Source organism: Rhinolophus hipposideros (assembly GCF_964194185.1).
Source record: "Rhinolophus hipposideros genome assembly, chromosome: 10".
Taxonomy (NCBI): Eukaryota; Metazoa; Chordata; class Mammalia; order Chiroptera; family Rhinolophidae; genus Rhinolophus; species Rhinolophus hipposideros.
The window spans coordinates 47,148,677-47,174,494 of NC_138056.1; the positions used below are offsets into that span (position 1 = coordinate 47,148,677).

Below are 25,818 nucleotides of genomic sequence, written 5' to 3' on the forward strand. Positions count from 1 at the left end.
GTGGTCAGGTCTTTGTGTCTGCACAGTGGCCCTCTTTGTCCTGAGCAGCATTCCACACACACACACACCTCCCTCCTGTTTTCTCTCTCTCTCTCTCTCTCTCTCTCTCTCTCTCTCTCTCTCTTTCTCTCTCTCTCTCTCTCTCTCCCCACCCCCAAGCTGCACCCCCTAGCCTGTGTTACAAAAAGCTTGAGTTTTGCAGAGAGAAGGACCAGGATTCTTATCTTGGTTCCCCATGGAGTCTCTGAGCAAGTCATTTGGCTTCTCTGAAACTTTGTTTTGGGGTCTGTGAAAAGGAGCTGTGCGAGGAATCCAACTCCTGGCAAGAACTGGTCTGCTACCCAGTGCTGAGACCTAAATAAAAAATGACATCCACGAGGACCCCTACCCAACTCTCGTGCTGTCCACTGGAGCTCCTGCTTCCAACTCCAACCTCATCCCCACTACTGCCTGGCCAGCTGGCCGTCATTCTCCCATTCGACAGATTAGGAAGGCCTGAGGACAGGGATGGCATCATGGGTGTGTGACCTATACAGTTACACAAGGCCACAGGCTTCAAAGGACCCCGAACTAGACCTCATGCTCTGCTAGCCTACCTTAAAATTCTTGCTGGTTTTTGAACGAGGGGCCCATATTTTCATTCTACCCTGAGTCCCACAAATTATGCAGCTGGTCCCACTTGTGGGGAGGTGGAACAGAGGCTTGCCCAAGCCTGGACGAGGCTTCCTGCCTTGCAGGCTGCCTCCCTTGAGTGCCTGCATCCTGGCATGCCTAGAGCCAGAGCTTACAGGCTGCATTTGGCATCAGAGGCCTGGCCCCTGCCTGGGAAACCTGAGGAGCACAGTTCCCGGTTGGTGAGAGAGGCAGGACGGTCCAGGCCTATGCAGCGAGAAAAGGCTGCTGGAGCCAGCCCAGCCCTGTGTAACCGGAGCTGCAGTGTGGGTCCAATGCCATGTCTCAGCCATCACTCCGGGAACTCAGCAAGGCCTTCCTTCCCAGCAGGTTGCTGTTCCAGGGTCAGGGGCCCCACTACAGATTCATAGTGTGAATTGGAACATTCACTTCCCCTTTCTGAACTTCAGTTTCCCTCTATGTAAAGTGGTAATGACAACACCTACCTCACAGGGTTCTGATGAAGATTAAATGAGATACTTTAACACAATGACTAGCACAAAGAAAGTGATCACTAAATATAGTTCTTACTCATTCGCTCGCTCGCACAACAGATATTCATGGAGGCGGACCAGGTGACAGGCAGTGCTAGGTGCTTGGCATTTAACTGTGAACAGGATGAACCCTAGCTCTGCCCCTCAAAGAGATTTCTCATTAGACGGGAAGATAGACATCTACAGTGACAAGAGTGTGGTAAGTGTGACAAAGGGAGGTACCTGATAAGGTGCCTGGGCTGGGCCTTAGAGTAGCCATGTTGGGTAGCTAGGAGAAGGGGCAAAGGGCAGAAAATCATGAAGGGGTATTGCAGGCAGAGGAAGCAGCAGGCAGGAGGCCAGTGAGAGCCCAGCACTACAGCATGGCTGGATTAGAGGCAGGAGGTGAGGTAGGAAGACCTGGTCTGGCAGGCTGCAGAGCCCGGCTTTATCTTGAGGATATTGGGGCTACCAGAGGGTGTGAGGCAGGCCATGGCCTGGAGAGGTGACAGAGATACCACCCTAGCCTGTGAAGGAGGGCTTGCAGGTGTCATGTCCCAGCTTAGTGAGGAGGCCCGAGCTGGGGCCTGGCCTCCACTCCCTGCACAAGTTCTCAGAGCAGGTTTTCTCAGGGAAGATGAGAAGGCTTGAGAGAGCCAAATGCCTCCTCAGGGTTGGTGAGACAGGAAGCTTCCTAACGCATGGGGAGAAGCACTCTTGGATTGTTCTTCTCTATCCTGATCTGCTGCTGTTAATGGGTCCTCAACTCCATGCCCCATCCCACGGCTCCATTCGCCTCTTTGTGGGAACCCTTAGGGGCTTAGGCCTTCATCACTAACCTTCTTGGCTGCTTGGTTGAAGAGAGGCTCCCTTAGTGCTATTCCACCCATCCAGATGGGGCCATGTGTGAGGTTTGCTGTGGGACTTGCTGGGCCTCAGTTTCCTGGCTGGGTCAATGGGTCTCAAATAGCCATGGAAAGTTCTATATTTTGTTCAACAAACTCTTACCAGAAGATATAAATAAATACAGAGATAAAAGCTAAGGTGCTCAGGTTGAAGAGGAATGGGGGCTCCTCGGGCAGCCCCAAGTAAGGGTGGACTCAGCTAGGGGATTTGGAGCCTGCTGGACTTGATCTCTAAAGCCCAGTGGTGAGAGTGTCAGGGTAAGATGTCAGGGCTCTTAAACTTCCCACCCCTCATTAGAGGGGATACTAATCCTCAAACCCAGGCAGCTCAGGACAATGGGCAAAACCCTGAGGAACAAAACCTCAGACAGGCCAGTGAAAAGGGGATTATTATTACCATTTTGCAGAAAAGGAAACTGAGGCTTAGAGAAGAGTCTGAACCTGAGCACAAGGCTGAGGGGTTCAAGGCCAAATCCCCTTCCTCTGCTCCTCAGGCCTCACTAAGCCTCCTGTTGTGCGAGCTCTGACTCTGTGTGTCTCAGTTTCATTGTGAGGGAGATGGGCCAGAGCAGGAGCAGGACCCTGAGCTGCCCACCCTCAAGTCGGCTGCAGGTGGAAGCGGAGCCTTAGCTCCTCGTCTTGGTATCAAAGGAACTTTTTTTTCTCTGTCTAAATAGCAGTTACAGTAGAGATCGGAAGGGAGAGGAGAGAGGGGTGTTGGTTGGGCCTCCAGTGCTGGGGGACTTGCCCACACCAGGACCCCGAGGCCCAGGCTCCATAATAAGTAGGGGCCGCAGGGATTTCTAGTCCCCTAGAAGCTGTATAGATCAGCTTGGACAATAGGTGGAGGAGGCTGGACAAGGGGCCTTTGTGTCTTCCAGGCGCAGGTCTCTGGAGGACTGCAGAGGAGGCTCAGCTACACAGGACTGTGTGTCCACTCCACTTCTGTTCCTGGCAAGGCTGCAGCCAGCATCCTTCCTGGGCCCCTCCTGGGGTCAGCAGCCAGGCGCCAGTCAGCTGTGGAGCCCAGCAGGACCCAAGACCCTAGGGCTCTGAGCAAGCTCCTTGGCCACAGAAAGAGGCCTACTATGCACGTGTCTGGACACTGACTGTCCAAAGCCCTGACAGACAGACACTGATTGGCAGAAGGGTGAATCTGATTGCCTCTATTTCACAGAAAAGAAGGCCCCGAGAGGGACCGGAACTGGGTCAAAGTCTCCCAGAGTCAGTGCTGAAGCTGAGCTACAACCTACTCTCCTGACCAGAATGAGAGAGCAGGGGGCATTCATTCATTCATCCATTCCACAACTCCGGGGACCCCTGGGACCACAGGAGGAAGAAGGCAGACCTGGTTCCTGCTCTCCTGGAACTCACAGTCTACGAAAGAGACAAACATAGGGTGCCTGACCACCCAAGTCCATCAGAGTGAGGGTGAGGGCAGAGAAGGGAGAGATGCATGTGGCTGGAGTCGTCTGAAAAGGCAGCTCAAGGGAAGCAGCTCAAGATTGAGGGACCAAAAAGAGTAGGGTGTTCCAGAAATTTCTAGTGACTGTTTCTGAGAGAGATTAAGCAAAGGGAAAATAGGGGAGGCTCTCCCCCATCTCCACCCAACCCTCCTCTCTGGAGCTGAAGAGAGGTAGGAGCCAGGCTCAAGCCAGGGAGGCGATGTCTCAGCGTGGTGCTCTGAGCAGGTCCCTGGGAAGAGATGGCGCAGGCTCAGGGCAAGGTTTCGCGGTGGGCAGCGACAGGAGCCATACAGGCACCAGGCAAACTTTGCAAAACTTAAGGGTAGGACGGTCACCGCCAGTCCCTCCCCGCGCAGCACTGGTGGCAGAGGCGCTGATCCCGCCACCACATCGCTCGGCAGCGTCCCCGAGCGGATGGCGGCCGGACAGGGGCGGGGCGGTGACAGGGTCTGAACCCAGTCGGCCCGCGGAGTCCGCCCGCCCCCGCCTGGCCGGGCGGGTGTGGGAGCTACGTCCCGCGGGCGGGGCCCTCTGGCACGTGGGTGCCGGCGGCGGCGGCGGAACGGGAGCGCTGGCACCAGGGAGAGGTGGCTGTGGCATTGAGGGCGAGAGCACCCGGCCCGGGGAGGTGAGGAGTGGGCTGCCCGGAGGGGCCTGAGGCAGGGAGAGGTGGAGGTGCGCAGCCAGGGACCCGGCGGTGCCGACCTGGTACTGGGCAAGCAGAGCCGTGTGCGTGTGGCTTTTGGAGTGGGGCATGGTTCCGAGCTGGTGTGAGGGCACCGGGTGGGTGGTCGAGCTCTGTCTCCCCTGGGGCGTAGACCTCAGGGAGTGAGTGCTTGTCCAGGTATTTGGGAAAGTCTGTGTGTGGGTGGGTGAGCTCGTGCGCCCCTGCGGAGTCGATAGCTGATTCTCTGGAACTTGTTTATATGTGTGTGCTCTGGGGTGGCCGCCCCCTTGGTGGCTGGGGACCCGAGAACCCCTTAAAGTCCGTTGTGCCCGCTTACCCCAATGGCACTCTGGGTGTCCAGCCCCCCTTCCCCCCCTTGGGCGCCGGTAAGATTGGGAGGTTTGCGTGGACATGGGGGGGGGGTTGGGGTAGGGCCTCGAAGGACAGTTAAGCCTCTATCAGGGGACTTTTAATCTGGCAGGTGGTGCTATAGGAAGGGTCAGTCTGGAGAAAGGCAGTGCCCTCCCTCCACTCCCCAACTAGGGCTGCCAGTGGCAGGTTTGGGGACCTCAGACCCAAGGGCCAGCCCCTGCTGGAGACTGACTGCTAGTTTGGGATCTGAGGGATGGGTGGCAGCTGTTCCTTTCAGCATCATGTCCCCAGCTTCCCTGGGCCCACAGCCTGAGGTGCCTGGTTTGTTTTGGACCTAGACTGGACTCATGGGGAGCTTTTAGGGTCAGGGTGAAGCCCCAGGAAAGTCTCAGTTATCTGTGGGTCGGAGTGGTTGCGAAGGAGATTCTTTGAGCACATGGGGCCCACCAAAGCTCCCTGGAGAAAGAGCTCTATATTCCAATGCTGCGTCGGCCACGGTGACCCTGGTGACCCTGGTCTCGGCACATCCCTCCTCTGAGCCTCATCTGTGAAAGGGGAATAACAGTGATGTAGAATTTGAGGGCTCTTGAGGAGCTGATGTGTGGGTCATGTTCAGCCCAGAGTCCTCTTGCACTGGCTCACAGCTTGGGGGTAGCTGTGGGGTTGGTCCCTAGAGGGAACTTTCTGAAACCCAAATCCCAACTGTTTTCCTCCCTGGACTAACCTTTCCTAGAACTTCCCACCGGGGTATCCGTCCACACTTCCACCCAGCCTGAACCCCTTAGCGTGGGATTTAAGGCCTTCAAGAACTGGTCCTCAACAGCCTCTTCAGCCCAGTCTCCTATCTGACTCTTTACTGATAGTAATTGCATGGAGTCTGCTGCACACACTGGACAGTTTCTTGCCTCTAGACCATTGCATGTTCTGTGCTCAATGCCTGAAATGCCCTCCTACTCTCATCTTCTTCATTTGGAGAACTACAGAGCCTTGGGGCCCAACTCAGATGTCCCCTCCTCTGGGACGACTTCCTTCCTCCCCCAGAGGCTCCTCTTGGAGCCTCTTCTGGGTTTCCTGAGGTCCCAGTGCTGACAGCCCAGGGGCTACCTTGGACTGTCATGGTCTCGGTCTGTCTCCTTGCCAATCCCCAGGTCTGAGGCCCCCTGGAGGGCACAAACTGAGGCTCATATCTGTGTGGCCAGCACCCTGCACAGAGCTGAGCTGAACTGAGAGAACAGCAGCAGCTCCGATCACCTACCCCCGTTTCCCGTTTCTCCAGTGAAGGCCTGTCTACAGAGGAGCTCCATATCATTACAAAGAAAGGGAAGCCAGAATCAGGTCATCAGAGTGGGTGGCACAGGTTGTCAGAACAATGTGTCCTGGGGCACTACAGGACCCCGAGTATGTAGGCTGAAAATTTGGATTTCATCCTGAAGGCAATAGGGAGCCATGGAATGTTTGTGAGCAGGAGAGCTTAATGGTCAGAGAAGCATTTCAGAAAGATCTCTCTGGCTGCAGGATGGAGAATGGATTGGGTAGTGCCAAGTGCATGGAGGTCACATTTGTGATATTGACACCAGAACCATCCAGACATTGTTTAAACCCTGAGTCCTTTGCCCTTGGCCAAACACTTCCCTGAGCCCTCAGATGCTTCTGCTAAGGAATTTGGGGACACTTGGAGCTCTCCCTCCCCCAGTGGGAGCCAGGAGACCAGTGATTGATCTCATCCCAGCTCTGCCCCTAACTTGCTGGGTGACCTTGGGGCAGTTCCTACAGTGCCAGCCTCTAAAAGGAGGCTGGAGCCAGTAAGGCCCTGTGCTGAGTTTGTGCGTGGGAAAACTTGTCACTCTCCCCTTCCTCCTGCTTTGGGCTGTCCCGGGCTCGGCCAGACGGGTTGCAGGATCACAGTGGGCAAGCCTCATAAATGGCTGTCAAGCTTGGGCTGCAAAGTAAGGCTATGGCTCCTCCTGTCCTCCTCCTGCCCAGGAAACGTGGGGCTCTGAGGCTTCTGGATTCCCCAAGCACCAGCTAAGAATGTGAGAACATCACCAAGGCCTCATGGGCAACTCTGTAAGTGCTTTGATTTGGCTTCTTTCCTAGCTGTAGTCCTTAGAGAGGCCACTGTGCCCCTCTAAGTTTCGTTTTTGCTATCTGTGAATTGGGCATGATGATTCTTGCCTCCTCAAATGCAAAGTTATTGTGAGGATTCTTAAGACAGTGGACAGGACAAGGCTTTGTAAGCTGTAAAGTGCAATGCACAGGTGACAAGTGTGTTATTCATAGACTTAAATGCATTTTGAAGACAATGCTAGAACGTGGGTACAATAACAAGGTATCATTCTGGGTTTTAAAATTTTAACTGTTGACTGCCTTCCTCTCCTCTAGCCCCCTCTGCTACTAGTAAAATTTATAAATGTCCCTCATTTTATCCTCCACCAATGCTGTGAGGGAGGAATGATGACCCCCATTTTGCAGATGAGGAACTAGGGCATCAGAGAATATCTAGCCCAAGGTCACAAAGCCAAGGTGAAAGCTGGGGCTCCTGCCTACCTTTTCTTTCTCCAGAGAGCTTTTGTGGGCCCTGTCTGCTCCTATCCCTCCCCATTCAAGACAGAAGCCCATCCAAGTGAGGCCTGGTTCTCTGGCGTTCAGACTGAAGGAAGTTTGAATCCTGCCCCGAACACCCATCTTTAGTCTTGCTTGTGGCCTGATTACCCAGCTGCTGATAAGATAATGCCTGCTCAGGCCTGCCCACAGGACCAGGGAAGCCCTGCTGATGTAGTGAGGTGCCCCGGGTGAAATATTTTTTCTCTCCCTGAACTGCCTTCTCGGGCCTGTCTCGTGTACCCTTTTGCCTACACCTTCCTCTCGGGCTGCCCTTGTGTTCTCAGGCCTGGTCTCCTCCTGCCATGCGGCCTCATGAGGGGAGGCTGGCTGTGGGAATCCATCCTGACCCAGAGGGTCATTTTCAGGGCTTGGCCAGGACAGGTGTGCTTTCTCTCTCTGACCACATCACCCAGGACAGGTTGGGCAAAAAGAGGTGCCAGTGCGTGTTCGGGAAATGAGTGACTGGGTGAAAGTGGGTGTAGAGCGGACAAGGCAGGCCGTGCTCTATGGAGAGCTACAGTTGGTTCTTGAGCAGAGGAGTTCCTCCATTCCCGGCCACACCATGTCTTAGGCCTGCGTCCTTTAGGATTCAGGATGAGTCACTAGAGCTCCTGCTTGGAGGATGGACAGCCTAGACCCTCTTGGGCAACTACTTCCTCCTTGGCCCTGTACCCTGGTACCCTGTCACTGTCATTGTAGTGACAGTGGCACTGCCGGGGCACTGGAGTGTGAAAGGAGGGCCTCCCTCAGACTTCTTAGGACCCATGTGATTCTCCCTTCTCCCCCTGCCTCAGGGGAGGCTCGCCCATCCTATTTACCTTCCATGTGGCGCCATATTTGCAAAGGTCAACTCTGACCATGTCCTTCCCCACTTAAGCCCTGTCATGGCTCCCCATCGTCCTCAGGAAGAGGCCAAGCTCCTCAGCCTCGCATTCCAGCCTTTTCACGTGAGTCCTGCAGCCTCCCTCCCTCACCCCCACCTCCCACCCACCCCATTCTGTTCCACCTAACCCTCCACTCCAGTCTCACATGACCCCTGGCTTTACGAAAACAGGTCACGCTATCACACCACTGAGGCTTTGTACCTGCTCCCCTTTCTGCCTTTAATGCCCTCCTACCTCTGTGTCCACCTGCTAAACTCCTAACCATCTATCAGGTCCCAGCTCAAATGGCCCCTCCCCTGGGAAGACCACCTCCCCAGGCTGGTTAGGGGTTACTCTGGGCTCCATGGCCCCTGGGCTTCCTTTGGTCATGGTTTGATCACCCACGTGGACTTGGTCTTTGTCTGTGGCTTTCTCTCCATCCAAACTGGAGCTCCTCAAGGGTCTGACCGAGTCTAATTAAGTCTGAGTTTCAAGGGTCCCTTTGAGGTTAGGCACACTGGGGCACTGGCAAGTGTTTGCTGAGACTTTGTGGCTCCTCAGAAAAAGACATGATTGTGTTATTCTGAGAGTCCAGATGCCTGTGGTTCTGAGAATCTCAAAATCAAAGTCTATCAGAAGCAACGAGTAACAGAATTAAAGAAACATTGAACATTCACCGGAAACTCTTGGTATTGGGTTGTAAGGACCAATGGACTCGGAATCCTGGAAACACTCAGAGGGAGACAGGCTCAGAATCACCGGCTCACTCGCATCCTGTTCTACATTTCTGTCTGTTTTTCTACCTTGGGTTCTCCATTGTCCCTCTTTCCCTCTGAGCTGGACCCTTTCTGCTTCTCTTCAGACCTGATCACAGCCCCTTCTAGGAACCTTCCCTGACTGTTCTGACCACCACCCCTGCCCTTTTGCTGGGTCACCCAGGAGGGCCCCCCGCTGAGAAACATGTCAGTGTCTCTCTGCCGTGACTGGCAGACTCAGCCCCCACATCAGGACAAAACATGATTTGCTAGCCTCCTGGAGCACCCACCGGCCCCCTTGTCCTATTCATTCCTCATGAGTTGTCTTGTGTAGCGGTGATTCTCTCCAATTGACCAGTGAAGAACCTGAGGCTCAGAGAGGGGAACCGATTTGACCGAGATTGCATAGCATGGCGGTTCCAAGTTGGAGCCTGAACCCAGGGTTCTTGCCTCTTGAGTCTGGCTGGAGGCATCTGGATGTGATAGGCTGATGAGGAGTTCTTGTGATTCTGAACTGGTTCAGTTTAGCAGCGTGTCTCTATAAGCCATGGGTGGAGCGGGGCAGGGTGGTCTGGACAGTGCCAGGCCATGGGTGGGACAGGTGGTTTAGAGTCTTGCCCTGGGGTGCAGTTGGAGGTGCTCAACTTCACACTGAAAATACTGTAATTAGAACACCAGACCTTGAGTAAGTCCTTTCCTCTTACGGTGTGTCAGTTTCCTGATCTGTAAGGTGGGAGGAACAGCCTGGCTGATCTGAGACCTGCACACTCACATGTTCTGAGTTCAGCCCCAACACATGGCTCCCACAGCCAAGATCCTGGTGGCTCCCAAGATGGAGAGTGCCTCCTTAAGGGGCCACAGAGCCCCAGGGCTTCCTGGAGGAGGTTGCAGAGCCTTTCCATTGCAACAGCACCTGTTGATAACATCTGAGGTTACCCCTCAGTTGTTTTCCCAGAACAGCCCTAATGCTTATGGTGCAGAAAGCACTCCAGGCAAGGCGGGGTGTCCACTGTGGAGGACATCTGAGAGGGGGCAGAGGATGACTTCCAAGATCCTTCCTTTCTTCCAACCCAGCCTTGCCCTCTCTACTCCCCTCAGTCCACAGGGATGACCGACAGCTCCCCAAACGTGCTGTGTGTCTCTTGCCCTGGCTTTTGCTCACTCTGCTCCTCTTCTCTCTCCATGCACCTGACCCTTACCCATCTTCCAAAATGCAGGTCAGGTGTCTTCTCCAGGAAGCCTCCCTTGACTACCTCCCCATTCCCATTAGGGGTCCTCTGGGCTGCTTCAGCCCTGTTGTCTCTGCTTCCTTCAGCCCTGATCATCCTGAGTTGTCATTACCTATTTCTGAGTTTTCTCCCATGTGCTACTCCCCTCCCCCACCAACCTTGACAGTGACTCACCTGGAGTCCCCAAGTGCCCTGCTCAGGGGCAAGCATAGATATGGCAACCCTTATAAACGGTGAGTGAGGGAAGCAATGTGGTGGGGTCTGTTCCTGCTAGAGGTCCCTGGATTTCCCTCCCTTCTGAGGATGGCCTTGGGTGTGGGAAATTTGATCTGTGGTCAATCTGGCTGTGACCTTGCTACTGTGCCCAAACTTCCTGTGTGTTTCCTGCCCTTCTTGTCTTCCTGGTATACCCCCATCTTCCCTGGCTTCTCCACCTGCTGAAATCGTATCTCTTTTAATAATTTCATAAAACGAGTCTAAATAATCTCCTTTAACTCCTTTACCAACCTTGGGGGGGGCAGGTACTGTTCTTAGATTGTAGGGGTATTGAGACTGAGGTTGTGGAAAGGAGACTTGTCCAGGTCCCACCGCTGGGAATAGCAGAACTGGGGTTTCCCACTTGCCCAGTACCCTCCCCTGCTCCTCCATGGTGCTCTGGGTCCAGGTTCTCTGTTTCCCTTCACAGCACCCCACCCCCAGCAAAGGCAAGCAGCAGGGTTTCCAAAATGGTGATGGGTCACTCTCCCCTTCCAGGCTAGACAGGGCCAGCCAGATGGGCAGGCGAGCAGGTACATTCTGCAGCCACCCTAGTGGACGAGCTGGAATGTTGTCTAACCACCCTGGAAATTCCTCAGCGGGACTGAGAACTACCCCAGCCCTTCCTCCTGGCATTGGACTCACTAGCCTGGAGCCACAGAGAGAAAGACGCAGCGTGGGGTAGAGGCAGAGTCAGGTCACTGGGGCAGGTAGTCTGCATGTTAGGCTTGGCTCTGCCCTTGACTCACTGCTGACCTTGGGTGAGAACTTGGACTACCCTTTCTGGCATTAGTTTTTTTTATCTGTGAGATGGATACAATAACAATCATGGCTGCTTCACACCTGGAAAGTACCAGGAAGAGGCGATCCTGGTCCCTGCCTATAGGGCATTCCCTCTGGTGGAGAACTGACAGATAAACAGAGCCATGGGGCTCAAAGAGTGCTAGTCAGGGAGCTTCCTGGAGGAGGGGATCTGGGCTTTGGAGGGAAGGGGGCAGTGGTGAGGGGCACAGATACTGAAGTCAGACAGATCGGGGCTACTGTGTCATTTGCTATCATCCTGGAGAGGGCATTGTGCCTCGCTAAGCTTCTCAGGATTCAATGAGAAAAGGCCTGTGAAGCCACATAACATGGAACTTGGCACAGAGAAAGCACCCAATTCTTATTATGATATTTTTGTTAGAAGATAAGGAAGAGCGTTCCTGAGCAAACCTGGGACCATGGGACTGCTTTTGCTGTGCTTGAGACAGCAAGGTAAGGATGGAGGCAAAGAAGGTGAGCTGTCTGGAGGGGTGGCAGGGACCAGTCAGGACCTGGAGTGCCAGGCTCAGGAGCTTGGATGTAGCCTGAGGGCAATAGGGAGCCATGGAAAGGTTTTGAGCTCCAAAGTATGTGGTCAGATTTGTGGGGTCTAAAAAAAATAATACTTTTCCTCCCACCTTCTAAGTTCTACTCAATATTCAAATTAGTAGAGACAGATTAATAGGAAAAAAATCAAAATTTTAATACACACATATGGGTAATTCACATAAGCATGAAAATTCCAAGGACAGTGAGGCAACACTGGGCATATATGACATTTTGGACAAAGGAGGAAAGAGGGGAATGAGGTCTTAGATTTCAGAAGTGAGAATGGGCTATTTACAGGTAGTTGATTACAGGTAGTTGAGGAAGAGTGGAATACACATGCGCGGCAATCTCAGAAACAATGGGACACAGGGGGTATCTGGCTAACAGGCCCCCACCTATCAACCATACTGAATTCAAGTTAGGCGAAAGCAAACATCCTAAGATTTCCTTCCTGAAGCAGGTTTTTCTACCTGACATCTCTTGGGCAGGAAAGCGGGGAAAAGCCAAAGGCTCTGAGTATTATTTCTTGATGAACAGCTTAAAATCAATATCCAAAAAAGGCAGCTTCAGGATGGCAAAACTTTGGTCCCCTTCAGATTCATGTTTTAAGAAGACCTGTGATTGCCATATGAGAGACGGACAGGAGGCGCAGGGGTGCGGCCAGGAGACCAGTGAGGGGGCACAGTGTGGTGGGGAAATGCGGGCGTAAGGCTGTGGGGTGGGGAAAAGTGACATCGCTGAGCCACTTCAGCGGTTGAACTGACAGGACTTGGCGAGTGATGGTTTCACATGGGTGGAAAATAAAGAGGTTGTCAAGGACATATTGGAGGTTTGAAACCGAGAAGGATGGATGGTGGAGACCCTTCTCAGAAATCGGAGAATGGCTTTGAGAAAGGGCTGTACTCCACCTTAGTCTGTTGAAGGAGCAGTGGACAGGGTGAGACCCTAGCCAGAGAGGGGTGAAAAGGAGAACCCAAGGTAGAGGAGACTGGCACATAGCTGCCAGCCCACTAGCCCACGTCAGCCTGCACTCTTGGGGCAAGATGCGCCGGGAAAACAGTGGCCCAGGGCTCCCACACCCTCTTCTATTCCTGCAGCTACCCATCTCCTCTCTACTTAGCCCCATGCTTGCCACTGAACTTCCAGCGTGGGGACCTGGCCTTAGTTCTCTCGGACCCCACTCCTCCATTGTAGAGAGATGAAGGAGATGGGGAATTGGAGGGGCATGTTAGTTTTTTCCTGTGATGTGTCTGAGGTTCTGGTAGGTGCTGGGATCTGCCCACACAGAGGGCTTCCTCTGCCAGGGGGTCCTTCCCTCACTGAAGCCCTGTGTCTGGTGCATGTGAGACAAAAACCAGGGCCAGAATCCAGAAGACCTGCGTTCCGATCTTGCCTGTGTCCCTGACTTACTGTGAGGACTTGGGCCTCAGTTTCCTCCTCTGTCACATGGGAGTTTGGGACGGGTGACTTCTAAAGGCTGTTCCCGGCCCTGACTAGGAGTGTGTGTGTGGGTGCACTGCATGTACATTTCAGTGTGGCTGTATATGTCTCTGTGTAGCTGTATATCTAGGTGTATCCATACTTGAGTGTGTTCATGTATAACACCTATGGAGAAATGACGAGAGAGAGGAGGGGTATTCCAGATAGAAACCCAGCTTGAGCAAAATTGTATTGACTAAAGCACTGTCAAGTATACCAGGCAAGGAGAGTATTGACTGTTTCCTGTTATGGGACTGAAGCACAGAACCAGGGCCAAAGGAAGGGGCACTGGAGGCTCAGTTCAGCTCTGCAAGATATGGGGAGACCTGCCCTGGCAGAACCACCTTCCTGTGAAAGGGGCTCCTGGGGAAGGAGGCTGCAAACAACCACCCCCAGAGCGCGTGAGCTGAGGGTGGATGGCTGGGGCGTGGGACGGCAGAGGACAGCCCTACTGGGATAAGCAGGCCAGGGCACCTCTGTGCTCTTTGGGGCCAAGGTTGGAGCAGAGGAAGGGGCCTTGGGAGGGCTTGGCCTGGCTGACTTCCTGTAACCCAGAGCCCACACTGTCTCTACCTCCCTGTGTCTCAGGAACCCTCAGCACTGCCTGCCTGCCCTGAGAAATGCTGGAAGCTGGGCGCGGCCCCAGGCGGGGGACCTGTTTTTCCTGTTTCCTGCACAGTTCCCTGCAGCCCTATCCAGGCGTGTGCATTCATGAGTGAGCAACCTGAGCGAGTGCTGAGCATCCTGACCACGAGAGCAGGGGCTGGTCAGGTACGGGCGTGCGAGGGTGGGGTCCACTAGCTGGGAGCCTGGGGCAGGCACGTGCATGCATGTGTATACACTGAACTGGGGGTCGGTCAGGGGGATCCCTGCTCTGCTCCCTCCTCACAGGCAATGATGTCAAGCCCAATATTTGCAATTTCTGGTACTATGACCTTGAACTAATAGCTTAACCTCTGAGGCAATATCTACTGAGGAGTGAGGGTGGGGAATGAAATGAAGATGCTATATGGAAGCTGCTCAACCCAGGCTTGACCCCTACAAAGTGAGGGAGGTGGGGCTCCAGGATCAGGAGCTCCTGACCTATACTGACCGATGATCTGAGCCAGAGATGGGCGAGATCAAAGAATGTGACTGGCTCAGACAGCTGCCCCATCTCCAGAATGCCTGGGTCCAGTTCCCTTTCTCCCGGCATTGACCCGGCCTGTTCAGAGAAAGGCAGGGCCTTCTGGGCCCTGCAGCTCTTAAAAGAGAGACAGCCCAGGGGCCTGTCTAGTGCAGAAGCAGGCCGTAGGAGGGCTGGGTCCCAGGAGGGCTAGGTGACTCCTGGCCACCTAGGGTCAGCAGCTGAGAAATCTTTAAGTGTTGTTGTCCTCTGGGAGGCTCTCAGAGGAATAAAAAGAAGAAGATCCATGATTATAAAGCTCAGCCTCCTCTGGGCTCCCATAGCCTTTTGTGCTTGCTTCATGCATTTATTTATTCACTCATTTATTCATTCTCTCATTCATGTCATACCTGCTTTGGATCAGGCATCTTGCTGGGTGATAGAGACAAAGAGAAGAATCAAATGCACCCAGTCTTCTGGGAGCACCTGGAATGTTGGGGTAGAGGATGAAAGGACAAATTACTAACATGGTGTGAGGAATGCCTGGGTGGGTGTTAGGGGGAGAGCTTCAGAGGTGAGATGACATTTGAGAATGGGATTGGCAGGATGGAGTGCAGTGTGGGTGGGTTCTGGAAAGGCTTTCCAGGCAGAAGGAACAGCATGAACAAAGGCAGGGAAGCCTGGCAGGGTACTTACATGGCTCAGCTCATATCTCCCTCTAGTCTAGGAGCTCTTCAGGGCAGGGCCAGCCAGAACTGGGCACTGAGGGACTGGTGAGTGGTATTAGACAAAGTTAGGTAGGAGATGGTCTCGGGGGAGAAGGGAGCGAGGCCCCAAGGGCATCGGAAGAGGCAGAAGTGAGGGCTGAGGGATTCACAGGTTGGTGAGCCAGCCTGTCGAGAAAGAGGGTGGGTAGGGTTAGTCTGGACTGGGACTATGGCAATGCAATCCCCAGATGGCCTGGGAGGGTGGAGGCCAGGATGTCTTAAAACAGGTGGAAAAGGAGCTCCTTGGATTTATGGGAGACTTAGGGAAGTCTCCACCCCTCTCATTAGTGTCAGAGATTCCACTGTTAGCAATTAGCAAGAACACTGTGCAGAGCAGTGGGATGTTGACGAAGGGAGGATGAGGGCCCTGGCGCAGCTCCAAGGAGAGACCTGCCAGGGCTCAGCCCTGGGGCAGGAGAGGAAGCAGCAGCAGAGATGGGACTGCGTGTCTGTTGGAGGATGGAAGGGGCCACTCTCCCTGACTCTAGTGAGGAAGAGGACCTCATGGGGGAAGTTCTGGGCTGTAGTTCTCCAAGGCCAGGGAATTCAACCCAGGAGAGGTCTGAGTCTTAGACGGGCAGGAAATGCCTGATGTCACTGGCGTTCTGTGGCAGAGCTGGACACCCCAAGCTGGTGTCCTGGGGTGGGGGGCCCCTCTACAGATCGTCAGTCTCACACTCAGGCCTCCGCACTCCTGCAGCTTCTGTGAGCCAGCAACTCCCAGCCCACCTCCCAAAGTGTCCCAGCCTTTGCCCATTCCCACATCCCACCGTACTCCTTCAGGGAACTCCACACTTACCATGTCTGACACTGAATTCCTCCTCTCCCCTCTCTTGCTCCTCCCAGACCCCTGAGCCAAGCCTCTTGGCCGCCTTTCTCTCCTGCCCTCCTGCACCCAGACTTCTTTTGGGCAAGTCTTTCCCGTTCCACCCCCAAACAGCCCTCAGAGGTCCCCAGGCCTGACCCCAGCTTGGGCGTCAACATCATGTTCCTGGCCCACCATTCTCCCCTGCTCCACAGCCTCCAGTCAAGACCTGCTGCTCCTCCACTGGTGACCTGAGAGAGCATCCCAAAGATCTAAGAAAAAGGCGACATCTGATCTGAGCCTTGAATCTCATCACACCACAGCGTTCCTACTGTGTGCCAAGCACTGTTCCAAACGTTTTACACAGATCCCTCACTCAGTGCTCACAGCAGTCCTATGATGTAGGTTCCATTAATCACCTCTTTTTACAGATGAGGAAACGGGTGATCCGGCTCCACAGGCCAGGTTCTTCGTAATCACTGGGGCTTGCTGTGCGGAAGGATAGAGAGTTGTAATTTCAACAGGTAGATAGGAGGGATGGGAATGGATTCTAGGTTGAAGGAGCAACATGTACTAAGGCTGGCAGGGGAGGAAACTGCCAGTCACAGAGGATGGTTGGCACTGGTGAGGTTGGCAGAAGCAGGATTATGAAAACCTCCAGTACCAACCTGAGGGGCTAGGCTTTCTCCTGACAGCAAGCAGGAGCCATGGAGTGTTTCAAGCAGGGGAATGACTTTTGTCTTTTACAAAGAACCCCCTGGATGGGGGGGAAATGAGGCTGGAGGCAGAGAGGCTGATGCAGTAGCTTCAGCAGCGAGGGTGGAGGTGACATGGCTGCCTGGAACAGGGGGGATGCAGGCAATGCTTTAATGCCAGGTCCTAAGTCAAGGCCGCAGGTGAGAAAGATCCCAGCAGGTTGCCCTGATGGAGCACCTCCACGCCTGCCCCCTGTCAGCGTGACATCACATAGGTTTCTCCCTGCCTCCTCGCCCTGGATCTGCCCTGGCTCCCTGAGAAGGAACTTGTGTCTATGGGAGAAAGGTCACAAGCATAGACTCCCTTCGTCCTAGTTGCACCTTCGCTGACAATAGCAGACAGGGAAGATCTGGGGTGGGGGGCAGCAGGGTATTGGGAAAGAAGGGAAACTAAGGGACCTGTGGGTCCCTTAGCTCCAGGCCCCTCCCTCACCTCCCAATCTCAACTTCAAGGGCCTTGAACTTGCAGCTGGAAGGCCAGGCTGGGCAAGACGCTCAGGGTCTAAAAGAGGGTCCTACAGAACCCTCAAGTCCCAGCCTCTCAGGACTCCCGATTCCAAAATGAAAGGAATTGTACAGCCCCAGATTCTCAGGGTAGACAAGTCTCACACGTCATCTGCCTTGTTTGTCCTTCCAGACACACACACACACACACACACACACACACACACACACGGAGTGCACAAGCCCTTCTGTAGACTCTGTTTGCACACTCCCATACGCAAGCAGTTCACTCACTACCTCCATCCTACAGCATCTCCCACTGGGGAGTGGACCTGCATAGGAATTATAGCCTATCCCCGGCTGTGTGACTGTTGCCAAATGACTAGAATGATCTGTGTCTCCGGTTCTTTATTGGAAAACCAGGCATGATAACCTGGCTCCTGCAAGCATGTTGTAAAGATGGAATCAAGTAACATTCATAAAGCACAAATAGTAGGATTTGAAAAAGGTCAACTCCCACTGCCCCTTCACACTGTTAGAAAGTTATTCTTTGTGTTTGTTCTAAACCTGCCCACCTGAGACTCCTGCTAGGATTTCCAGCCTGCCTTCTGGAACCTTTGGGCACATCTTCACCCTCCAGACTGAGATATTTGTCCCCTGCCTCCCAGCTTAGAGAGAGTTCTTATTGGTCACATTAGTGGGAGTGGGGAAAGAAGGAAGGTCAACAACTGGTTCTCTGGTTGCTCACTGTCAGCTGGGCAATTAGGCCCCATGGGTGTGTTATATGCCCACTAGGGACAAAGTAGGGAAACCTCAAGATAGTAATGATATGAAAGAGAAGCTGGGTAGGCCGTTTAATTTGCCCCACAAAGGAAGTTCCCAGCTGCCCTCACTCGTACCTCTGCCCCAGACTTCTCTGAAATCTACAAGAGGGTCACTCTCCCATCTGGTAGCCTCACAGGACATAGAGCAAGACTGCTGTGGACAGATGCAGGAAGTGCCAGAATATAGAAGTATTGAAAACATAATTTGCCGAGCGAGTGAATGAATGACTAAAGAGAGAGACCATTGGAAATACTCCCTCAGATACCAAAATACCAGGCACAGGGTCAGAGCCCCCAGGAAGCAGAAGGATGAGCCAAAGGAAAGCACATTCTAATGCCTCCAGAAAGGTATGGACTGCCCAATGGCCAGAAACACTTCAGAAGGCAATGGGCACTGGTTGTGAGGTAGAGCCAGTCAGACTCGAAAGCCCCTGTCCACGAATCTGAAATGACACCCTCTGGGATCTTCAGATTCTAGAGCTCAGAATTCCAGATCTAGAACGCTGTGCTCCTGAGGTTCCCAAGCAGAGTCGCCAAACTTTGTTTCTGTAAATGGCCAGATGGTAAGTAGTTTAGACTGTAGAACATATGGTCCTTGTTACAACTATTCAGCTCTTTGTAAGCGGAATGGTATGACTGTGTTCCAATAAAGCTTTATTTATAAAAACAGACTGGTGGGCTGGATTTGGCCTTCAGGGTTTAGTTTGCCTACTGCTGTTCTCAAGTTGTAGAATTGTATGGTCCTGATATTCATGGATCACATTCATTTTTGAGGTTCCAGGGTTCTGAGGTTCTGGACCCTCTGGGTCCAGAGACCCAGGTCACATGGCAATAGAGGTCTTGAACGTGGTTGGGCAGATCTTAACCAAAGGTATCTGGGCACTTGGGGTCCCTGCTTTGAGACGCCCTGGCTGAGGCGCAGCTGCGACCCTGATGGCTGTTCTCCCCTCCCCACCCCTTCCCGTCAGGACTATGGATGCAGGTCTGGGCCTCTGGAACGGCAGCATCAATAACACCTGGGATGGGGATGAGCTGGGCTACAAGTGCCGCTTCAACGAGAACTTCAAGTACGTGCTGCTGCCTGTGTGCTATGGTGTGGTGTGCGTGCTCGGGCTGTGCCTGAATGTCGCAGTGCTCTACATCTTCCTGTGCCGCCTGAAGACATGGAACGCCTCCACCACGTACATGTTCCACCTGGCCGTGTCCGACTCGCTGTACGCCGCCTCCCTGCCGCTGCTGGTCTATTACTATGCCCGCGGGGACCACTGGCCCTTCAGCACGGTGCTCTGCAAGTCGGTGCGCTTCCTCTTCTACACCAACCTGTACTGCAGCATCCTCTTCCTCACCTGTGTCAGCGTGCACCGCTGCCTGGGGGTCTTGCGCCCACTGCGCTCGCTGCACTGGGGCCGGGCCCGCTATGCCCGCCGGGTGGCGGCCGCCGTGTGGGTGCTGGTGCTGGCCTGCCAGGCACCCGTGCTCTATTTCGTCACCACCAGTGCGCGTGGCAGCCGCATCACCTGCCATGACACCTCGGCCCCTGAGCTCTTCAGCCACTTCTTGGCCTACATCTCCGTCATAATGGGGCTGCTCTTCGTAGTGCCCTTTGCCACCATCCTGGTCTGCTACGTGCTCATGGCCCGGCGGCTGCTGAAGCCCGCCTACGGGACTGCGGGGGGCCTGCCCCGGGCCAAGCGCAAGTCGGTCCGCACCATTGCTGTGGTGCTGGCTGTCTTCGCCCTCTGCTTCCTGCCTTTCCACGTCACCCGCATCCTCTACTACTCCTTCCGCTCGCTGGACCTCAGCTGCCAAACTCTCAATGCCATCAACATGGCTTACAAGATCACCCGACCGCTGGCCAGCGCCAACAGTTGCCTCGACCCTGTGCTGTACTTCCTGGCTGGGCAAAGGCTCGTGCGTTTTGCCCGGGACGCTAAGCCACCCACAGATCCCACCCCTCCTGCCCAGGCGACCCGCAGGCTGGACCTGCGCAAGTTTCACAGAACTGACGCCAAGACGGAAGATGGGTCGGCCAGCAGTGAGGACTCCAGGCAGACAGAGGCCACGCCGACTGGTGGCGGGAACACTAAGGACATCCGGCTATAGGACCTGAACCCCCCGGGCCTATGCAAGTGCATACGGGGAGACTGTACGAACTAGGATTTTTTCAGATGGGATGGTCTCCCATCCGGTCCTCTGCTTCCTGGCAAAATCCAGCTACATGGTATAATGGTTGGTGCTCAGGCTGGGTCAGGGCTCAGTGTGGGAGAGATGGGTCTCACCTGTGACAGGTTCTGGGTCCAGCCACCCAACGCTCTGTCATTTGGCAGGGGCTCAGGACACTCTGGGGTCCAGAGTGCTCATCACTGTTTGCATGTGTCAGTTGGGAAATAAGATTTCAAGAAAGGCAAGGGTGCAGGGCCAATGCTGCTGCTTGCCTGACTTGCCCACATAAAGACCTGGCTGTGCCTGCCAAGGTACCTAGGCTGGAGCCCAGCCTAACCCAGTCAAGTGGAGAAACAGGCCCCTAGAAGAGAGTGACATACCAAGACCACACAGCGGAGTCTGGGCCTGAGCTACCTGGGAGGGGTGGGGTCATAGGTTGACCGGAGGACCCTGGTAAGCAGCCAGAGCTTCCCACAGGGAGCCTGGGGCAGGTCTGGATGCCGCAATGGATTCAGCAATGAATAGTATCCCCTGCCCAAGAACGGAACGTCTGGAAACTGATGTCATACACCCATCTGGAGGCTCCCCTGGGCTTAGGGGCCAGTTTGAGGCTGTAACTTATACTAAAGGTGTTGTTGTCTGCTGAGCTGTGCCCTACTGTGTGGTTGAAGGGTGGGGATACAGCCGAGGAAACTGTCACCAATCACACTAGGGTCCTTTCTCCAACCCGCTCTTGTCTGCCACCTGCCTTCCCACTAGCCGCCTCAGCTATGCTCTCACTTCAGGTATCCCCACTCCAGACCCCACTTTAAAGCTAATTGGCTTTTGTGCCTGGTTCTGCTGGGCACAGAGAGGAGTCGGGATCCCTCGATTTAGGACTTAATGGTGATGACCAGCCAATTGCTGGTAAATGTTAAACCATTTAACTGGCCGGCCAGGGAGGTGATGGGAACCCCTTATCTGTAGCATTGCCAATTGCCGTGGTGCAAATACTCTTACCATGGCCAATTTCAGACTACCTCCCTGAAAAGTTCCTGAAAATTTAACCATTGGCGCTTGCGAGCAGGTACAAGTTGCTCCAGCATACGACTGGATAATGCGGAGTGGTTGGGGCTGTGGACCAGGGGGTCTGGGAAGGCTTCGTGGAGTGGGGGAACCCCTGAGCTGTAGCTTCTGAGAAGAGCGGTTCATCAAAGAATGCAAGTGCTGGGTGCCTCCTGGGCAAGGACATGGGGGCGGGAGAGCAGGGTGTGCAGGAACTGGAAGCAGGTTGGGCAGCTGGCACCCAGACACAAGGCAGGAATGAAGCCGGGGCCGGGTCACAGGAGGCCAAGTCAGGGCTCCCTCCTTTCCCCTGCCATGAGGTTCCCTGTGCACTGAGTAGTGTGGGAGAGACTTACTCTTCTCCCATCCAGTCCTCTGCCTCCTGGGAAAATCCAGCTGCATGGTGTAATGGTAGGTGCTCAGGCTGGGTCAGGGCTTAGTGTGGGGGAGATGGTTCTCACCTGTGACAGGTTCTGGGTCCAGCCCAGAGCACTCTGGAGATTTGCGGAGCTCAACTAGACAGGGCCCACTAGCCTTTGGGCAGGAATAGGGCAAAGCTGACAGACCTCACTCTTCACCTCAAGGATAAAGACAGTCCCTCTTTGGGAGAGCCCTTGCCCTATGCGCCCTCTCTGCCTGAGAGAAGGTTCTTTCCTCATTCCACTTCCACGGCCTCCTATGACTTCTCCACCCTTCCCACTCTACCTTGGCAAAACGGGGTACCCCAGGGATTGCTCTGTTTAGAGTCTAAGTCTACAGCTCCTTCATGTGCCAGAGACCCATCACAAGCCATGACCCAAATGATTACTCTGCACTGTACCATGTGGGTGACCTGCCCAAAGCAGTGTTTCATGCTTACCTCCCACATTTTAGGTTCTATACTTCTCTGAATGTAACCAGAGTCCCTATGAGCTTTTTTCACGACTACCTATTAGAGACTGTCCTCAAGCCTTTCCTGTAGGCTTCGGTCTATCTCTTTCCTACTAGCTGCTGCTCAGGGGGAACCCCATCCCAGTTTATAGGGTCACCCTACCCGGCTAAGATGTTCTGCTGGCCAGGAGTGTGAAGGCTGTACTCTGTCTCCCTCAGCCCTGCTTAGACCCAGAGGTAGGGGTTACACATCATGACTTTGGGGACTCAAGTGTACCTTGATTGTTAGTGTTGGAACTGTGGCCACCACAGGCCCAAGTTCCCCTAGTTCCCATTCCTTTCATATCCTGCCCACCTACCCCTCCTGCAGCTGCCCTGGAGACCCCGAAAACCCAAGGTCCCATGCCTCATGGAGACAACACTATGGCCTAGCCCCGGGAAGGCTTCCTTGCACCAGCTGCCTGCAGATTTCTAAGGACACAGGACCTAGGGGACTGGGAGAGGGTGGCTGACTCACCATTTAATCCTGTGGCCAGCATTGGTGGGGGTGGGGAATGGAGACACTAAGGGAAGCAGGGTCCCATCTCGACCCCAGTTGGACTGCCTGGCCCCTTGATGTGGACAGCTGGCCTTGTTGCTCAGTGCCCAGGCCACCCTCCTGATGGGTGAGGTTCCTGATCATCCTGCTTTATGCTATTTTCAGCCCAAGTAAGAGCAGGATTTTCCACTGCCAGCCCCAGACCATTGTCCAGCCGTGGGGGGACCTGCCTGCTCCTAAAATATCTCCTCACTCTCCCGGCCTCCCTGTTCCCTCCTCACCTTGACATCACTTCCTGGGGCTGTTGACTCCTGAAGGGCACTGTGAAAGGGCACAGCCAACTGACAAGAACCCCAGGGATTGTCCAGGGCAGCTGCAGACTCAACTGGAGAGGGGCATGGCCTTGCCCAAGGTCACTTGGCAGGTCAGCATGGCGACTGGACACATGCCAGGGGCTCAGGCTGCCCCTGCTGCTCTGCTCCCTTTAGTGCAGGCCGATGCCTTTGTGGGATCCTGCCTTCACCTCCACCGCCCCAGTTCTTCCAGTTCTTCCCACCCCAGGTGGATCGAGCCACAGAGCTGAGGCCAGAGAAACAGGGCAGGAGGAGGGGGAGGGAGCAAGGTGGGGCTCAGTGCCTGCTGAGGCTTCTGAGCAGGGGCGCTGCTGGCACAAGAGATCTCTGCTCTGGGAGGCAGGTGTCCAGGGCCCAGGAGGGAGGGCGGAATCCCAGGGGACGTGCCCACTCTCACCTTCCAAGGCTAGAAAAGACCCTGGACGACATGTTCCCCAGACACAGTTGCTCCAGGTCCGGCCACCACACTGTCACGGCAGATTTGGGCCCATCTATTTAGAGCCAGGCACATGAGGAAGGGAACTTGGGTACTAACCCAGGCGCCAGGTGCTGTGTGGGACCCTCCCACATTCTCACATTCATTGTGTCGTTTATTCTTCACCACAGCCGTGTGAAACAGACATTCTTATCACCCTTCAGCAGACACGGGGACAGGCTCTGAGAAGTGACGGCTTGCCCCAGATTATACAGGAGGTTATACTCACTGTGAGTGATTCGAGATTGAATCCAGGTCCATCTGACTCTCAGGTTAGTTCCCTTTCCAGTATCCCATGCCACTCGCAACCCCTGTGGGGCAGGATGGTCTGTAAGCGACCCTTCATGTGGTTAAGATGAGAGAGGCCACGTAGCAAGGATGAAGTCAAGAAAGAGCACAGATTCTACGCCCAGACTACTGTGCTTTGAGTATGGTCTCCACCTCTTCCAGCCATGGCACCTTGGGCAGATTATTTAATCTTGCTGTGCCTTAGAAATTTTCTCGTTTCTAAAAGGAGGCACTACCTCCCATGTAGGCCATTGGGAGGTTTACCTGAGTTAACACATATGGAGCATTGAGAACAGGGCCAGGACTGTGGTAAGCATTTACATGCCAGGCACGGTTCCAAGGGGATATCGAGTGAATCAGCCAGTCCGTGCCCTCATGGAGTTGACATAATTTAATATGGAACCACGTGAGGACAAGTGATTTGAAGGAAAGGACAGTGTGTCCGGCCAGTGAGCACCATGGGTCACCTGTGGCCGAGGATTCCCCAGGGTTGGGAGGAAGGGAGCTGGTCCATCCTGGGGTAAGATGTAGGACCACCCTCTGTCCTGCCTGATGCTGGGTGGCTTTTAGGCACATGGGTTTGTGTGGGTTTACAGAACCTTGTCCATGTATCTGGGTATGGGAGGGCAGCAGGGGGAAGGGACAGTGGGAAGAGAAGGAGAAGAATGATGCCCTTGATATCAAGCTTCTAGAGCCAGCCCCTATGGGCTAGAGAGCTCCCACCCACCACGGCAGTAGGTTTAGCCATTTCTCCCTGACGAGCGGTGCCTGCCATGGGGCACTGCAGCCGCTTATCCTTGGTTCAGTCAAGAGCACGGAGACCCAGGTGGGAGTACTGGACTGGAGCTGGGCCAAGCAGGCAACGAATGGGTGTTTGCTGAGTGACCTGAGGCCACCTGCCGGCCTTCTGTGGGCCACTCTCTGGAGAACTTGCCTCCCATGTTCCAGTTCTCCCCACCTTAATTAGGGCGTCAGCCTTCTAGATTTTCATCAAAGGCACAACTAACAGCTGCTACCCCAGGCACTCCCAAGGCCCCCTGGGCTCTCAGTTCTGAGGACCAGAGTGGGGACATTGGGTCTCCCTTGCATCAAGTGACCAGAGAGGGGAACTGACTCCATTGTCAACACACAGTCTGATGCTTCTGGCTCCTGTGGGGTGGAGGATGGAGCTTGGCCAGGAGTGGCTGAGCAGCAGGGTGAGAAATCTGCTTGTCTTCCCAAGTGGTATGTGTTTGTTAGGGGGTAGAGGGTGGAGGGAAAGAAGCCGGAGAAGCCAAATTCTCATTCTCCTCTGCCCTGATGCACCATGTGACTTGGTGAATCCCTTCTCTTCTCTGGACCCCAGTTTCTGCATCTGCAGTGGGGTTCGGCATGGCCCAGCCATGCTTCCTCTAGTAGGGGCTTCCTGGGCTTGCCTCTGTCTTGGCTCCAGCTTAGCCAGGTGTTCAGTCTCAGCCCTGTCCCAGCCAGAAACAATGGGCCAGACCGGGCGAGTCACTCATCGGCCCCAAACCCAGTCCCTGGGGGCTCCACCCTGGACTATTTTCAGCCCTTGGAGATGGAGTCAAAAAAGGATTTTCCACTCCTAGTACAATGGCTGCACTGGACCATTGTCCAGCAGTGACTGGGGATACGCCTGCCCCAAAATATCTACCCTGCCCCAACTCTCCAGGCCTCCCTGTCTTGCTCCTCACCTCCCCACCCCGACATTGCTTCTTGGGGCTGTTAACTCCTGAAGGCCACTATGAAACAGCACGTGAGTCCCCCGGGAGATATGACCAGTTGGAATCAGTTTTCTCTCCTGGCTGGGATCCCAGGGATTGTTTGGCTGCTTAGAGCAACTAGAGGCCCAGAGAGGGCTGTGCCTTGGCCAAGGTCACGCAGCGGTCAGCACAGAGACTAGATGTGATGCCAGGGTGCTCTAGCTGCTCCTGCTGTCTTGGCTGCTTTCACTAGCGCTAGTCTGTACCTCCTGGGAGTGAGAGCTCACCTTTAAGTCTTGGGGTGGACATCCTGGGAAGAAGCCTGAGTGGCTTGGGAGGGAGGGGTGTATGTTGGGTTCTGACCTTGGAGCTCCCTATTCAGTCCTGCTTTTACCAAATGTGGCTTTAGCTTGCACTGAACTCAGAGTTACCAAGTAGTAGCTCTGGGAAAAGAAAGAGGTTGGAGGGACACAGGGAAGCTGAGGCAGGAGGAACAGAGTCCTGGCCCAGTTCAGCCATCAGTGGCTCTGTGACCACAAACTCGGGTTCTTCATCTGTAAAATAGAATGGTTAATACCTGTTTTCCTAGTTTAC

At 54.3% G+C, this 25,818-nt stretch overlaps 1 protein-coding gene across 14 annotated transcripts; it reads left to right on the forward strand.

The window, feature by feature from the left end:
- The first annotated feature begins 4,041 nt into the window (after positions 1–4,041).
- On the forward strand, positions 4,042–21,950 carry P2RY2 (purinergic receptor P2Y2). 14 transcript variants are annotated; one of them, XM_081063340.1, is made up of 6 exons: positions 4,042–4,144; positions 6,539–6,622; positions 8,037–8,106; positions 11,448–11,515; positions 13,679–13,861; positions 18,759–21,940. In XM_081063340.1, the coding sequence occupies exon 6, from the start codon at positions 18,763–18,765 to the stop codon at positions 19,891–19,893; it is 1,131 nt and encodes a 376-aa protein (XP_080919466.1). In that variant the 5' UTR covers positions 4,042–4,144; positions 6,539–6,622; positions 8,037–8,106; positions 11,448–11,515; positions 13,679–13,861; positions 18,759–18,762; the 3' UTR covers positions 19,894–21,940. The 14 variants fall into 14 exon arrangements, with proteins under 14 accessions (XP_080919466.1, XP_080919472.1, XP_080919465.1 ...); XM_081063344.1 differs by lacking the exon at positions 8,037–8,106 and adding an exon at positions 15,983–16,168 and having other exon boundaries at positions 4,099–4,144; XM_081063343.1 differs by lacking the exon at positions 6,539–6,622 and adding an exon at positions 15,983–16,168 and having other exon boundaries at positions 4,112–4,144; positions 11,445–11,515.
- The last annotated feature ends 3,868 nt before the right edge of the window (positions 21,951–25,818 follow it).